This window comes from Muscardinus avellanarius (genome assembly GCF_963383645.1).
Source record: "Muscardinus avellanarius genome assembly, chromosome: 7".
NCBI lineage: Eukaryota > Metazoa > Chordata > Mammalia > Rodentia > Gliridae > Muscardinus > Muscardinus avellanarius.
This window is the reverse complement of record NC_137793.1, coordinates 51,639,129-51,656,339: the sequence shown is the minus strand read 5'-3', so window position 1 is coordinate 51,656,339 and position 17,211 is coordinate 51,639,129. Positions and strand designations below refer to the sequence as shown.

Here is a 17,211-nt window from a genome sequence, read left to right as displayed (position 1 = left end):
TTTTTTCTAAACTAGCTAAAAACAAGAACCTGCATCAACCTCTCAGACCATTATACTTTTGGCACCCAATGTGGGGTTCTAGCCTATAGTGGCCTAATGCCACTGCATCTTGAAGGTGGTAACCCTACCCAAAATGTGATTGGATCCTGGAAAATGACTGGATAACCTGTGCCAATGGGCTCTCCATGAATATAGAGACCCTCCTCCCCTACCACTGCTTTGCTATAGCAGACTCTCCAGGTAAGGGGGAAATTCCCCTTTAATTAGAGTAGGAGACAAGAAGGGACTCCAGACCCTTCTCAAACTTACTATATGAACTCATAGGCAACCAAACAGCCACTTAGGAGCCTCATGCCTTTCGAGGTAATGGCTCATGTTGTCTTATGTTCTTGTGAGCTTAGGTTTGTGTCAAGGTCTTTATTGGGGTTCTTGGGAAACCCATTATTGTCTTGTAAGGCTCAATGAGTGGTTGTCTATTTTGCCCATGTCAAAGATGGGACACTTTTCTAAAAAGACTTCTGGGAAATAGAACTCAGGTAGAATGTTCACCTTTGCATATGCAGCCTATATCCTCAGAAAACTTCCTGCCCATACCATATACAGACTCTGTACTGGAGGTTATAGGGACATCTGCACTCTGGTTTCTGGGCTCTTCTCTGCTGTCATCTAACCAGACACTGCCCCCTTTATGCACCAGAAATCCTCAGAATAAAAACTGGAAAAAAGAGCACCTGTAGGTGACCATTTCAGACCTCTTGTCAGCCTTAGATTTTTTATCTCCACTTAAGTTGTGGCACATTCTCAGTGAGGCAAATTAATGAGAGACAGGATCCTCTCACACTTGAGATGTTGACTTTAATGGCCACAATCTGTCCATAGATAGTGTTTGGGGAACTACAGTGTTTTCTTAAATTAAAATATAAAAAATATCTAGAGTATAGCTCGGTGTGGTGGCGCACGCTTGTAATCCCAGCATTCGGGAGCTAAGACTGGAGGATTGCGGTTCTCGAACAGCCTCAGCTAGTTAGTGAAGCCTTCTGCAACTTAGTGAGACTCTGTTTCAAAATAAAGAATAAAAAATAGGGCAAGGGGTGTAGCTCGGAGGTCAAATGCCTCTGGGTCCCATCCCCAGACCCACACACACAAAAAAAAAATGTAGGGTATAAATGAGGCTATTAGGAACTTCATCTGGATAGAAAGAGGCCATGCAGCAGGCAGGGAGGGGTGGAGGTGGGACACTGGCAAGATTGCCAAAGCCTCAAGCCTGTAGAGACCCTCCCTGGTAGGCAGTGAGGCCACTTTCATCAAGTCCATACCCACATGTTCCCAGCTGGATATCCCCGGCTGTGCCACTCAGTTTCACAGGGTGCAAGGAGGAAGGGCAACCTTCTGTACACCATCCAATACACCCAATCTCTCTCATAGATGGGATCCCAGCAATATCCTCAGATAATAAGATAGTTTCAGATCTTAGGAAAAGATGACCTCTCATTTTCTTTTTTACTCAAGCTTGGCCACAGTACTCACTGAGGGATGGGGAGGCCTGGCCACCACAAGGAAGCTTAAACTTTAATACTATCTTGCAGTTACAGTTGCTGTGCAGGCAGGAGGGCAAGTACAATGAGAGGCCACATATTCAGCTTTTTTTTTTTTTTTTTTACTATTTCCGGAGCCAACAGATGTATTCAAAGATTGTCAGTATTTGTTATTTGATTTCTTTATGCTTGCCACTCTAATTGGGGTTAGATGGAATCTCAGCATGGTTTTGACTTGCATCTGCCTGATGCAAGCAGCACCAGTGGAGGCAAAACCCAAAAGTCAGGTACCCTCCAATAAAAAGCAGGATGACTGTCCTGAAGAAGTTAGAGCACCAGTCTGGCTCCCCTTAGCATGCAGAGCAGTGCTTAAATAGGCCTCATCCATACTGTGATACAGCCTCCTCCCACCAGGGGGACCAAGAGACACCCAAAACTAAAAGACAGCAGCCAGAACGAGTTTCAAGAGGGCTAAAAGGGAATGATTCCCCTGACAGCAGTGTGTGTGTGTGTGGGGGGGGGGGGGCAGGGGGTTGGAGTTCAATCTGTCCATAAACTATTTTCACTGGCTGAGCTTAAATAAATTAAAAGGGACTTTGATAGTTATACCACTGGCCCTGAACAATATGTGCAAGCATTCAGGTTGCTTAATTCTTTATACAATATAACATGGAGGAATGCCAAATTGCATTTACATCAAACCCAGCCTGACCTCACTGGTGAGAGACAGAGTAAATAAGATGGCTAGGAAGTAGATGATGATTATTGTAATTCTCAACAGCCCTCTGTGAGAATTAGAATAAGTGATCCTAATGGGAGATTAGGCTGTCCCATTAGAGGATCCCCTATGGGACCATAACAATACAAGGCATGATTGGGAAAAAACCCACTCTCTATATTGCATTATTGAGTAACTAAAAAGAGCTAAGATCAAACCCCTCAACTATGGCTTATTGGCTGCCACTCATCAAAATACAGAGGAGTACCCAATGGCTTTCCTTGAGAGACTAAAGAAAAGCATAATACAATTTACCAATCTGACTCAAGACTCATAGAAGGGGAGGTCATCCTCAGAGACAAATTTTTAGGTGTGGAGAGCCAGGGCATCTCTGACATGAATGCCTTCAACTAGGAGTCTACAAAGGCTCTTCAATGCCATGCCCATTGTGCAAGTGGGACCACTGGAAGCATGAGGGCCACTAGGTCCAAATTCCCAGTGATGGGTTCAGGGCTTTTCCTCCAGCTTCACACCACCTGGGTTAAGACTGGGGAGCCTTGGGTGATTCTTACAGTAGGGTGTCAGACTGTCCAGTTCCTTGTAGATACCAGATTACAATACAGGTTTACAAAATTACCCTTCTCTTCTGGCCCCAGGTCCAAATGTATAGATATAGTCAGGGGCATATCAAACCAGCACATAAAACATTTCTTTACTCAAGATTTAGTTTGAGCTTGGCATGGTGGCACACGTTTGTAATTGAGGCCCTCTGCAATTCAGTGAGACCCTGTTTCAAAACAAAGAATAAAAAATTGGGCAGAGGGTGTAGCTCGGATGTCAAATGCCTCTGGGTTCTATCCCCAGACCCACCAAAAAAAAAAATTAGTTTGCTTCTTGGGGTGACCTCTATAATGTAAATCAAATACAATATGCATTGTCTTTAAAGATTTCTTTTTCCTTTGGCTAAAAAAAGTCTTAAGACAAGAGTAATGCTTACCTGATGTCTTAATTTTCTGTGTTAATTTATAATTCAATTATTAAGTTTATTAAATGGGGTTCTAAATTGTTGGTGTAGAAATGACATTGTAAAATGGCATTGTTTTGGAGTCAGTTTGTATGTAAAATAAAAGAGAGATGTGGAAAGTGTGTGAATGCAAAAAGGTTTTGGTGGAGAAGGATAGAAAAAAAGAAAATTTTGTAAAAATAAGAAAGCATTTTGTATAAGTAAGGTTTATCTTAAGATTGTCTTAAATGTAAAATGAAAGGACTAGATTAAAAATCAAAATCTTGAGGCAAGTGTGAAAGCCTTAGTGGAATGTCTGTAAAGGAATAAAGTTTATGAAAAAAAAATATATATGGCACATGTGATAAAGATGGTCTTATATAAAACTTAGTTAAAAGATTTATAGTCAGTTTCTATTAAGTCTACCTCTTTTGAGACCTCTGGAGGCCATTCTATTCATACTTATATTTGGCCCTTGGTTACTACATTGTGTAGTTAAGTTTGTCTTCAACAGAATTAAAGCCATCAAGCTGCAGAAAGTATCTCAGATGAACATCTGCCAGAGCCAGTTGGACAGCCATAGACACCTCAAACATCAGTTGATAGAACCCTCACAAGTGACTTCCTTGCACCCTCAAGGCCAGGACCCCACTTTGACCTTTCTCAGCATGAAAGTAGCTTGATTGACTTTCTTTGCCCCATTCTCTTTGGCCTGACAGGTGTCAGGAAGCTAAAGTCAAAAGAAAGATGAGGGAATTGGTGGTATTGGAAAATTGCTTTGGTATTAATTTCAAAATGTCAAAAGTAGTCAGGGTATGGGTGCTACACAGGCACTCAGGCAGGGAGGGGAGGCGACTGTTAAAATGCAAACCTCCCCTCACCAAAAGTGATTACTAGGTGTACAAAAGATTTGTAACCCAGGGCCTTAATATTATAAAGACAAGCTGGGTGTGGTGGCTCACGCTTGTAATCCCTGCACTTGGGAGGCGGAGACAGGAGAATTGCACAGGTTTGAAGCCAGCCACACTGGCTTTAGAGACTCTGTTTCCAAATAAAAATATTAAAAAATAGGTCTGAGAGTGTAGCCCGGAGGACCCCAGTACCACAATATATATATAAATATATATTTATTATAAATAATAAATTCTAGCAGATAGGCTAAAACTCTCCAAAGATGCAGGAGGATGGTATAGACCACATGGCCCTTGACTTTGTTAATTAAATAACTCATCTTGGTCATAACAAAGGCTTGCACTGGAAATAATGGGCACATAACACATCTGCATCAGGTCAGGGGCAGATAGAAAGACTTATAATCAAGCAGGATGGGAGATAGTCTTGCAAAGTCCTTCATTTTTCAGGTGATTAAATTAAGGAAACTGACCAATAATGACAAACAATCTGTGGACTGATCAGTAGCTGGTGACTAGAGGCTGAATAGAGAAGGATTATACACAAGTTGATGCTGTTTACTGAAAGTAAAAGATAAAATCACAGTATGCTCAAAGAGAGCAAAGGAAGTCTATAAGAGACAAGTGGGGGTGGATTTTAAAAGATGTCAAAAACATATCAAAAGAACTTCGTCCTTTGAAGGACAAATAGAAGACTTGGTATTTATTTCTCTAACAATTCATAATTGCAGGCCTAGTGAGTACGTCAGCTGTGTTCTTTGATTACCAGGTGTGTGTGTGTGTGTGTGTGTGTGTGTGTGTGTGTATCTTTTACAAAACCTCTTTGCTATTAAACTGAAATTCTAGTACTTAAAACTGCAAAATCTTACAAATAATATTTATAAGTATAACATAAACCTGAGAGCTAAAAAAAATACTTTCTTTTTTTCCTAGAAAATGACAACTGACCATTGCTTTTAACTGAGAGCAGTGTTAACTTCCCCATATACCAGAGTATCTCTCACTCTGGGACCCACTGCCTCATTACAAATCTGCAGAGAGCTGCCAAGAATCTAAACTGTTAGCAACTTGCCTTCCCATAAACTAACAAAGCAGGTGATGGGATGATGAGCTCATCTCAATCTCCAGAAAACATCTTTAGAGTGTCAGTATTTTCTCTCCCTTCCTCTTCTGTGGAAGCCTGTGTGTGGGGGTGGGTATGGCACCAATCTGGTCTACACTACTCCCTCTTCTTCCGGTCATGATACAGTTGCTCAGCCTATCTTACACAGTTATTTTACTAAATGATGAACTGTCCCTTCTCTGACAATTGTCAACTCCCTGAACCATCTGGAAAGGGTGAGAAAAAATTTCTTAATGGAGGCCAGATGTTTGAGTCCAGAGATCTAGCCATGATTGGATTTTTCATTATTACAGAGCAGAGAGAGGTCAACACTTTCAACTTCCTTCAACTAAACAGTGACAGGTTTATGTCATACAGAGAAGTATCTATCCAAAGCTATCAGAAAGGGTAATTGCTTTACTTCACAAAAGTAGAAATGTTTAAGGAAATGGGTATTTCTCTGTCCCCACACTCTTCTTCGTTGATGGATAAAAGCTCAAACACAAGAGAGAAGGAAATAAGAAAAAGTACAGACTCACTCCCAGAATTATCTCCTACTCCAATTTTCAAAGTAACACTCAAGCCATCTGCATTAGAATCACCTGGTCTATTTTTTTGGAAAGGCAGACTGCTGTGAATTACTGAATTTGGGAAAAATAGATACTAGGGATCAGCAATCTAAAGGATACATATCTGCTGTTTTATGAATTATAAACTTTACGTATCATTGCCCATTTCCTCTTGTCCTTATCATATGATATAAGTTTAAAAAACTATATGTTTTCTACAAAATCTAGCTTTTTAAAAATACTTTTATTGGTGCATTATAGGCTCACATCAAAATGTAGTTTAAAGCTATAGTGACAAACATGTACATAGCACTTGGAGTGAGCTTTCTAACTTTCTTTCCTTTTGGTCAAGCTTTAGAAATGACCATTAAAGCCAGACATTTAGTTATAATTGATCTAATTCAGTATTTTATTTTTATCTGAAGAAACAGTATAGCGAATTTATGCATTTTGCTTCTAGTTCTTCTTTTGTTGTTCTTTAAAGATTGGACACGTAAATACTTTTTAGCATATTACTTTTATTGTTATAGAGAACTTCCAACATTTCAGAGGCAGCACTGATCATAAATGCAATCCCTTTGCTAATGAAGTGTAGTTGTGAAATATCTAGAATATAAAAAGCCCTAACATATAAAAGAGTGTTTTTGCTAGTAAAAGTTCAATTAAAAAGGCTCTGAGAGCAATAGTGTTGATATTTTGTTTTTTCTAATAATTCTACAAATGTTTAGTGAAATCTGTTAATAATAAGGAAATATTGAAAACATTTATTAAGGTGTTTTGATATAGATGGATAAATATTTCCATATTAGAGACTAAAGTCCCTGAGGAATCTGTGAAGGAAAACAGAAAATCCTCAAATCATGTTGTGCTTTGAAAAAATAATGTAATAACACAGGAAAGACTTAATCCTAAATAGAATGACAAAGAAGGTTTCAAGTCAGGTGTGTTGGTACATGCCTATAATTCTAGTGCTTGGGAGGCTGAGACGGGGGATTCACAGTTTCACAACCAGCCTCTGCAACTTAGTGAGACCATTCACAATAGTCCCACAATAGTCCACAATATTCCCAAAACAGCTGCAGAAGTTTTAGGCTTCATATCACAACAGTAGCATCTTCAAGGAAAATTAGGAACTTTTTTCTCTTTCTTTTTCTAAGTAGGATAAATTCTTCTCTGTTACCCATAGTTAAATCACATGTATAATTCTAAAACAATCTTTGATAAAGAGAATAGAATTACCATGGTTGTAATTAGTTAAGACTCACAAATAGGTGATATCTAAGCTAATTTGGAGTGAGGAATCTACCAATAAGGTGGTTTTAGGGTATATAACCTACAGTAGTATATACATGTACACACACACACACACACACACACACACACACACACACATACCTACACACAGGTATGTGTATAAGCTACATACTGATATATGTTTCTGTGGCTATTTAGTCACTAAATATATAAATGTAACAACACATTCAAATGTTTTATAGTATAAGTGGCAATCGGTTATTAACCATGTTTTTTCCATAATCAATTTGAATATTTACATTGTCATTTTTATATGACCCTGTCATAACTGAGAACTGTACTCATAGATTTAAGCAGTCCCTAAATGGGCAATTATTTAGGGAAAATGTCAAGCGTCACTTTTCACTAATCCATGCTACATTTTCTGTGTGCGTATTTGTTACTTTTAAATTACTGTTTACAGGAAAGAATTTCAAAACCAATTACATGAGCACAGAATGAATCATTTAAAATTGTATGTATTGATCATGTAGCATGTGTGTGTATATGAAACAACTCTAGATACTGAAGGTTAATCTATCCACATTCCATTGTGTCTGAGATGGAAGATTTAAGTCAGTAGTTTTCTTATTGTCACTTTCCTCTTCTTTATTTCTTTTATATACATATATATTACTGGGAACTGAATCCAGGGACATTCTCTGATTTGGAAACAGATCTCACTAAGTTGCTAAGAACTTCACTAAGTTGCCAAGGCTGGCATTTATATGTGATTCTCCTATCTCAGCCTCCCAAGTTCTCAGATTACAAGTGTAATTACACCACTCTCTTAAGGTATGAATATACTTACACAGAGGGCTTGATAACAGAGCAGGAGTGCTATAAGGCCTTTTAGAGTTTGGACTTATGAACTGCCTGCTATTAGGAAGAAACATAGCCTTTGAGAGTTCAGGAAACTCAACTAATGAGTAGAAGTTATAGCCCTTGAAAAAATTATCCTGTATCACAAAATTTTTATAACACAGTTAATATTTGTATTTATTTATTTACTATTTTTCTGTTTCAAAAAATAATTTGAATAAATATGGGCAACAGTGTTGAAAAGTGAAATTAAGTAGAAATAATAAATTGCAATATTTGAACTCTTTTGATATTAAAACAAGTGGTCAAAAAATAATAGTGAAGAATTTCAAATTCCTGGACTTTGATTCACAGCTATTCTAGATCTACTGTTGAACAATCCTAAGTATATGTAAAAAATATATGGCAGAAAAACTATACTGCTCATTATCATTATCAAAGAACTCTAAAATTGTCAAAATAAAGTGTTTTGAGAAATTATCAGAATATTAAATATGGAGCTTATACTCATTTTTTCAGATAATAACTATGTCATTTCTAACTTTCAAGAGGACTTAACTACTATAGCAAGCTATTATTTAGTCATATATTCAATTCATTCTTATTTTTTTTTCAGACATCTAATGATACCTTTGAAATTCCCCTCATGTTGACTGGAAACATAGTGTTAAGGAAGAGACTCAACTATGAAGATAAGACTCGCTATTATGTCACTGTCCAAGCTAATGTGAGTATTTAATTTCTCTTACTTTTCTTTATTAATTTATAAAGAATCCCCCAATACACATACACATCCCTATTACTATTTCAGAGGATGGAGATAAAGATAAAACATCTGCATATCTATAGATAGATATAAATCTCTTCATTTTTAGTAGAGTCATAAAAATTACTTTTTATACTTTTGGATTTCAACCTATATATTGAAAATTTCGCTGAAATAATCCCACCCCACCTGCCAGGCATGGTGGTACACACTTGTAATCTCAGCATTTGGGAGGCAGAGACAGGAGAATTGCAGTTCACAGCCAGCCTCAGCTTCTTAGTGAGGCCCTCTGCAGCTCAGTGAGAGTCTGTTTCAAAATAAAGAATAAAAAATAGGGCTGGGGTATAGCTTGGGGGTAGAATACCCCTGGGTTCAGTCTCTAGGACCACACACACAAAAATAACTCCACCTTCAAAAGTGAACATATGCATATATGTGAGTCTCTAAAATAAAATGATTTCATCTTCTGGTATGTGTAAGTATTAAGAAAAATTAGGTAAACATCTCAAGCAAACAAAAAATCTTCATGGAAAAAGATCCCCTAATAGAATTATTTAGAATTGAGCAATATTGTTGTTGTTCTTAAAAAAAAATGAATCAAGTTACTAGTATTATTATTTTTTTAATTTTAATGAGTAATATCCCATCTATTCTTGGTAAGCCAACACAAGACAAATACTCCTCTGGTCTTGGGTCAGAAAAAACTCAGAGCAACTCTAATTATGTTGCAATTTTTCTTTTTCTACTGCAAACACCTGATAAGGTAATGAAACACCGTTTAATATATGTATCTATGAATGTGTCTGTTAGGTGCTTCTAGCCATTTTGTTAAACTACAAACTAATGTTGAATATTTAAATGCTAAAAGTCCATTCCAAGGAGTCTATGACATTGCCTCAAAATAAATAAAAAATAAGCATATGTGTTCTATACTCATTTTAAAATCAGGTTTTACATTCATATAATTTGTTAGAGACCACAATTCCTAGCCCCATGTCACACAACCGAATTTACTTACTTCTAGAAATTTGCGTATGTCCCAAGTTTGAACCAATAATATTTACTAAATAAACTCTTTTACAAGGAACACGTTCACCGGGGATAAAGAAATTAGAGTCTCACTATCATCTGACACTAGACGTGCTTTTTTAAATTTAAGATTATTATAGTTTATATATTTTGAATCTCATATAGCTATGGTTTGTAAAAAGAATGTGCTATGATAATAAATTACTTATATATAAGCAATTTGTGAAAAGTCAATTTCTTTGAAGTTTTTCTAGGCGCATTTTCTAATTTCTTATTTATTTATTTATTCATTTATTTATTTATTTTGTTGGTACTGAGGGTGGAGCCCAGGGGCTTTTCTACCTCCCAGCTATACTCCCAGAGCTATTTTATACTTTTATTGGAAACAGGGTCTCACTAAATAGCTGAGAGCCTCACTAAGTAGCTGAGGCTGGCTTTGAACCTGTTTGTCTTAGCCTCCCAACCGCTGGGATTACAAGTATGTGCCACTATGCCCAGCTACATTTTCCAATTAAAAAAAAATTTGTTTTTCCTTGTAATATGCTGATAACAACTTCAACCCATTTAGTATATAATTCCCAGTACCACACAACACACACACACACACACACACACACACACACACACACACACGAGTAAAAATTCAGAAAGTAAGTCAATACAAACCCCCACCACCTGGGAGGCATTGACATAATGCTTCAGGAGGGCAAATTACACACTCTGTTGAAGAGTTTTTATTTTTTTTTATTTTATGTTGAAAATATGCAGAAAATTTTAAACTTTTATATGCCAGTTTTTATTCTCTGTATCACCTTCAATTTTTAACAATTAGCTAAATTAATACTTTAAAATAGTGATTCATGTTAGGGAAGGTAATTAAAGTTTTCATGTTACTAAATGTATTATGTTAAGAATTATAAATTATCTATGCAATGACAATGCAGTTTGAGGAAGTATAAATGAAGCAGCTATATTAGTCTGCTTATTCTGTCATAGCAAAACACCTTAGACTGGGTGACTTATTTTACAGAAATGTACCTTCTCACCAGTATGGAGTCTAGAAACACCCAGGTCAGAAACCTCAGATTTACTCAGGCTTTATTTCTGGCAAGGGCTCTTTCTCTGGCTTCTGGATAGCCATCTTTTCTCTGTTCACATTAGCTTTCACAGAGTCTTTATGGGGCAATATAATGGAGCTCTCTGATTCCTCTTTAATGAAGACACTACTCCTACTGTATCAAAGCCCCATTCCTATGACAGTATTTAACCTTGAATTATCTACTTTTATAGCTGCACCAGAGTATAGGACTACATTATAAGAATTTTGGGGAGACAAAATTAATTTCAGTCAGAAAATGAACTTGGATGATTTTTTTAAAAAGTTATTTTTGCTTGCATGGTACAATTTTCTAAGTTAATGAGATATTATTCCAAAGTACTTCAAATTTAAAAATTGTGTATGTGTGTGTGTGTGTGTGTGTGTGTGTGTGTGTGTATGTGTGTGTTGCTGGGGATTAAACTCAGTGCATTGTACCTCCGCACTATACCATCAGCATTTTTATTTGGAAAGTATCTCTCTAAGATGCTAAGAGCCTTGCTAAGTTACTGAGGCTGACTTTGAACCTGTAATCCTCCTTGTTTCAACCTCCCAAGTTCTGAATTTACATACATGTGCCATCATGCTGGCTATATTCTTATTTTTTTAAACAAAGAAAAGAAAGAAAGAAATGATAAAATGAGAAAGTAGATACAATAAAATTGTCTTGGTAGGTTTTACTATGCAATAGCAAGTAATGAATGAAAATCACATAGCAATGAATAAAAATATATAATATGTTTATTCAAAAAGTTATGTTTTATTTATACCACTAAACTAAAATTTATTTCTTTTATCTAGTTATTTTTATCATTTTTTTCAACTGACCAGATACTGTTTAATAGCACACCCAGAAGTGGCTCTGTAAAACAGCTAATACAGAGGGCTTATGTATATTATAAAATGGATATGGAAGGATTCTATCACAAGAGCAAATGGGTTTTCAGGGGAACACACAGGAGATAAAATAAACTATATATATTTATGTAGGTGGTCTTTTTTTTAACCCATAAAGCTCTTTGGGAAAGAATATTCATGGCAACCTTACTCCCAGAGATAAGGGAATCCCAGAGAACAGTCCTTTTTGTCTGTTGAATTTCAGATGTTCTGAGTTAAAAAATATCATTATATTATTTCTTGGCATTTTGGGATGTATACATATTTTGAAATTTAAACATTGATTTTCTTTGTCATGATTTGGTCATGATCTATTTTATAATACATCAAAACATCAAGGAATACTGGAAACACAAAATTATTACCTTCCAATAAAGGTGCACTGGGAGGCCCTGGGGAAATCTGAATAAAGATAGATGTATGTTATTAAAATGTATTGCCAAAGCAAAAGGGCAGGGGAGAAAGTGAAGTGAGTGAGCTATACACTATTAGAGGCAGTTATAATAGGAAAGAGAGAATAGAAGAAGGGCTAGGGGGTTATGAAGAAGAATGCTGAGTTTATGTGGGAAGGGGAAGGAATTGCAGTTCAGCAATGTTTGCTAATTGGCCTTTCAAAGGAAAAATAAACTGCTACCAGAGTTCTGCTACCATAGTTCACAGCTACAAATTCTAATAGTTATGCACTACTTTCCTCCTTCTCACTGAACTCTGAAGACAGAAAGATTTTATTCATTCCCAGATCAGCTTTCCCAGTGAATTATTAAACTCAAGATTAGATTTCCTTGTATGATCCATTTCAAGAGGGACTCAATGAAGCAAATTTCTAAGGGTCCAATAAACTCATCAAAAATTGTGTTACTACTATTCTAATTCCATGAAAAGGCCTAATCCATAAAAGCTTAGCTACTCTAACATGTTTTCAAGAAAGTGGTTTAAAGAAAAGTGAATTTCAGTTTACATCCGAGCTTTACCATTGCAAGCTGTTGCTTTGAACAAGTTATTTATCAAACATTTAGACAAAAGTAAAAGAAAAGAAAAATTTTAAAGCTACTCTGTGCTCAGTATTTACAAGCCACCTATTTTTTTTTTTAATCTCTCCCATTCTGGGACAGGACCGTGCACAAAATCTGAATGAACGGAGGACCACCACCACCACCCTCACTGTGGATATTCTGGATGGAGATGACTTGGGCCCCATGTTTCTTCCTTGTGTCCTTGTGCCAAACACTCGTGACTGCCGCCCACTCACCTACCAAGCTTCCATACCTGAGTTGAGAACTCCGGTAAATATACTACCCCCCCCCCCATTTTTATACTTCTTTAAACCCAGTGGGATCTCTTGAAGACATACTGATTGATAATAGCAAAATTCACCAGACAGGTGTTGAAAAATGTTTATGTCTAAAGCAATTCTCAGAAGACGGGTAAATTCTTGTGCCAATGCATAATTTTATCATTTACCAAGCAGAAAGTATATCACAGAGACATAGTCCCTCTAACATTGATTGTTTTATTTTTCTATCTTTCCTCCCATATATTACAATATGTTTTGGGAAACTCCAAAACATAACATTAGCAATTCCTTAAATTCACATTTCAGCATACAGTCCTAAATCAGCAGTCATGTAGGTCAGCAAGATACCCTTCTAGGCCATTAGAGTTGGGGAATGTTAAAGATTATGCTTGGCTATTTAGAAGTAGAAGCTAAGAAATTCTGAATAAAAATATCCATTCTTTAAATAAGTATTTTAGGAAAGTAGAAAGGTAAAACATGAATAAATATTTCCTACACTCAATTCTGAATTTAAAAAACACTAATGGAGCTATAAATTTCTGCCAGTGTGGAATTCACATGTTAGATATGCATACCTGAGGAGAAAAAAAATTAAGGCAAATATCCTGCTGAGGCCAAAATAGTGATTTCTTCCCTACCTGAAAATGAAATATATGTACATAAAAATTTTCTTTCAGAGAGGCCAAACACTAAGCATCCAACTATTTGACTAATGTGTTTGTCATTTCTCTTAAAAGCATCAGCTCTTGGGTTTGCAAAATATCTCCTAATTTCAGAATTAGGAGAAGTATTTGTATTTTTTTCAAAAGATGTGATAACTGAAGTTTTGGGTACCCTCTTTGTATTTGAGATTTTGAAGAATATAACAGAATTGTCTTCTCTTAAATATACAATAAATGACATAACATTTTATTCAATTCAAAGAGCTCTTGATACAAGGTTTTATCTGTAGGCTTTATTCACAGCAGATCTTAAACATCTGAGAATCAATTCTGTGTCTATTAGCATAAATGATCATTGGATCAGTTAACTTGCATGAACAGAAAAAGCTGAAGAAAACCATCATTGTAAATGTAATTCAATGCATTGAATGAAAATACAAATTTTCAGCTAAATAAAGTTAATTTTATAAATAGAAAGGCTAATCAAAATTTTTTAGTTGAATATATATACAAAATATTGTACTGTCATCTTGTTGAATTTTAATAAAAACACTATCATGGTTGATAAACTGCATGTTTGAGTGAAAGTGATGAAAAGTATATTTTTAGTATTAATTTATTTTTGTAAGTTAATTTATGTATCTAATGTACCAGTGAGAGCATCAAGAGAAAGGGAATCATGATAAATTCACTGAATCAGTCTTATGACTTTTAATTGTACTTGGTACACTGAGGAAAGTAAAGGCAGTTTGAAGCTGCTGCTTGAGAAGTAAGGTATTCTGAATTAATTTTATAAGGTGTCATTGAGCAGTCTTTCCTCTCTATTCCAGATTACTGACCCAGGATTTTTCTCATTCTTATGATACAGAATGTCCACTTTTTCATAAACTGTGCTAATCTTAGCACTGGTCTTACCTGACATAAGAACCCTTTGCAGAGCTTTCCACCATTAAGTACAATTTACAGATGAGATCTTAGAGATAGCTTATGCAACATCCCATGATTGTACAGTGAATAATATATGCATATATACTTGTATGTTTAAAACTAAAATTTATTTTAGGTTTAAGAGCGTGAATAAATTTTAGTCCTGGATTCACACACAAAAATAGATAGCAGGCTCATCTTGGCTCTGGCAACCTGAGTTAATTTAAAAATTCATTCTGTAGGGCAGACATCACAGTGCCAGGCATACCTTGATTTACCCTCTTCACAATTGCACTATAATATTCTTACTTTGAGTATCATTATACAAGAAACAACTGGTCCAGTGATAAAGGTTATTTCTTCTTCAATTAATAAAGCAATTTCAATAGTTATTTCAACAGAAGGATAATGATGGATCCTGTCACAGAAATGCCTCAGGTACTTAATCCCTTGAAAAGTAATGTTTAAACTAGAAACATAAGAGATCCTAGACATAGTGTATTATTGCTTATAAAAAGGGAGGTTGTCAAGCAAATATCAATAAGTAGTTTGACAAGGAAGTATTCTTGTTAAAACCATGGCTTTTAAACTAAATGTGCTCAAATTTCACAATGATAAATCTTGATACCTTATTATCATTTTAACAGATCATCATTCCTCAACATTTCATGAGACAAAGATAATTTCAGTTTTATACATTAAAGCTGCGTGAGGTGGTACATGCCTTTAATGCCAGTACTTGGGAAGCTGAGACAGGAGGATACCAAGTTAGAGACCAATGGGCAGTAATTTAAGAATATTTTTATTGCTATGTGGGAAAACGCAGCATTGTGACTGACTAATCTCACTTAGCATAATGTCCTCCAGTTCCATCCATTTCCCTGAAAATGATGTCATTGAGTTTTTTTTTTTTTAATGGCTGAGTAAAATTCCATTGTGTACATATCCCACAGTTTTGTAGTCCATTCATCTGTTGATGGACATCTTGGCTGGTTCCATAGTTTGGCTATGGTGAATTGTGCAGCTATGAACATAGATACACATGAATGAGTTTGATAGTTTGGTTTCCTATCTTTTGGGTAGATACCCAGATGTGGAATCTCTAGATCAAATGGTAGATTTGTTCCCATTCTTCCACTTCTCCACATCCTCACCAGCATCTGTTGTTGTTTGTGTTTTAAATGATTGCCATTCTAGTTGGAGTTAGGTGAAATCTCAGGGTAGTTTTGATTTGCATCTTCTGATTGCCAGTTATGTTGAACATTTTTTTATGCATTTATTGGCCATTTGAATTTCTTCTTTTGTGAAGTGTCTATTTAGTTTATTTGCTCATTTTTTTTATTGGATGCTTGTTTTCTTAGTGTTCAGTTTCTTGAGTTCTCTGTATATCCTAGATATTAGTTCTCTCTCAGAGGTATAGGTGGCAAAAATCTTCTACCATTCTGTTGGCTCTCAATAGAGGTTCTTGACAGTTTACTTTGCTGAGCACTCAGTGCTATAAATTTTCCTCTTACTACTGCCTTCAAAGTATCCCAGAGGTTTTGATATGTTGAATCTTTATTTTCATTTGTTTCTAGAAATTTCTTGATTTCACCTCTTATATCTTCTATGACCCATTCTTCATTCAGATGTGTGGTGTTCAGTCTCCGCATGTTTATGTTGTTTCTCTGGGTCTTCTTATAGTTGATTTCTAGTTCCATTCCCTTATTTTCTGACATGACACAGGGAAATATGTAACATTTTTTAAATTTGTTAGTGTTCATTTTGTGTCTCAGGATGTGATCTATTTTGGAGAAGGTCCTGTGAGCAGCTGAGAAAAATGTAAACTCTGCTGTTGTTGGGTGAAATATTTTATATGTGTCCAACAGGTCCATTTGATTAATGCTGTTTTTTAATTTTGAGGCATCTTTACTGACACTTTGTCTGGAAGATCAGTCTAATGTTGTGAGAGGTGTGTTGAAGTCTCCCAGTATTATTGTATTGGGATTTGTGTGTGATGTAATGTCACAAATATTTTGTTTTATGAAAGTAGCTGCACCTATGTTTGGGCATAGATGTTGAATATTGTTATTTTCTCTTGCTGGATTATTCCTTTTACTAGTAAAATATGACCTTCTTTGTCTCGTGTAATAAGTTTGGGTTTGAAGTCTAACTTGTCTGATATCATAGTTGCTACTCCTGTTTTCCTTTGTGTTCTGTTAGCATGGATTACTTTGCTCCAGCCCTTTACCTTGAGTTTGTTCCTATCTTTACTTGTAAGGTGTGTTTCCTATAAGCAGCAGATGGATGGATTCTGGTTTATAATTCATTTTTCCACTTTATGTCTTTTTATTGGGAAATTGAGGCCATTTACATTCAGTATGATTATTGATAGTTTTTAATTCCTAACATGTTAATATTTTATTTCTGTTTGAGATACTGTTTATTTTTCTTTGCTAATTGTCTTCTGGATGGTAAATCTTGTTTCTTTGGTTTTGGCATTTGTTACCTATATCTTCTTTGTAGTTAATCTCCTTGAGTTTTTCTCTAGCACTGGTTTTGAAGACATAAATTTCTTCAGTTTCTGTTTGTCATGAAAGCTTCTTAT

The 17,211-nt window shown here is 35.7% G+C and overlaps 1 protein-coding gene across 6 annotated transcripts in view; it reads left to right on the top strand.

The window, feature by feature from the left end:
* Positions 1 to 17,211, top strand: part of PCDH15 (protocadherin related 15) — a gene marked incomplete at both ends in the record, with an annotated part of 813,688 nt that overhangs the window by 314,206 nt on the left and 482,271 nt on the right. For all 6 annotated transcript variants that reach the window (XM_080699048.1, XM_080699046.1, XM_080699047.1 and 3 more), the window contains 2 exons: positions 8,570 to 8,680; positions 12,854 to 13,024. In XM_080699048.1, the coding sequence (XP_080555174.1) occupies positions 8,570 to 8,680; positions 12,854 to 13,024 (282 nt within the window). The remainder of the gene's footprint in view (positions 1 to 8,569; positions 8,681 to 12,853; positions 13,025 to 17,211) is intronic.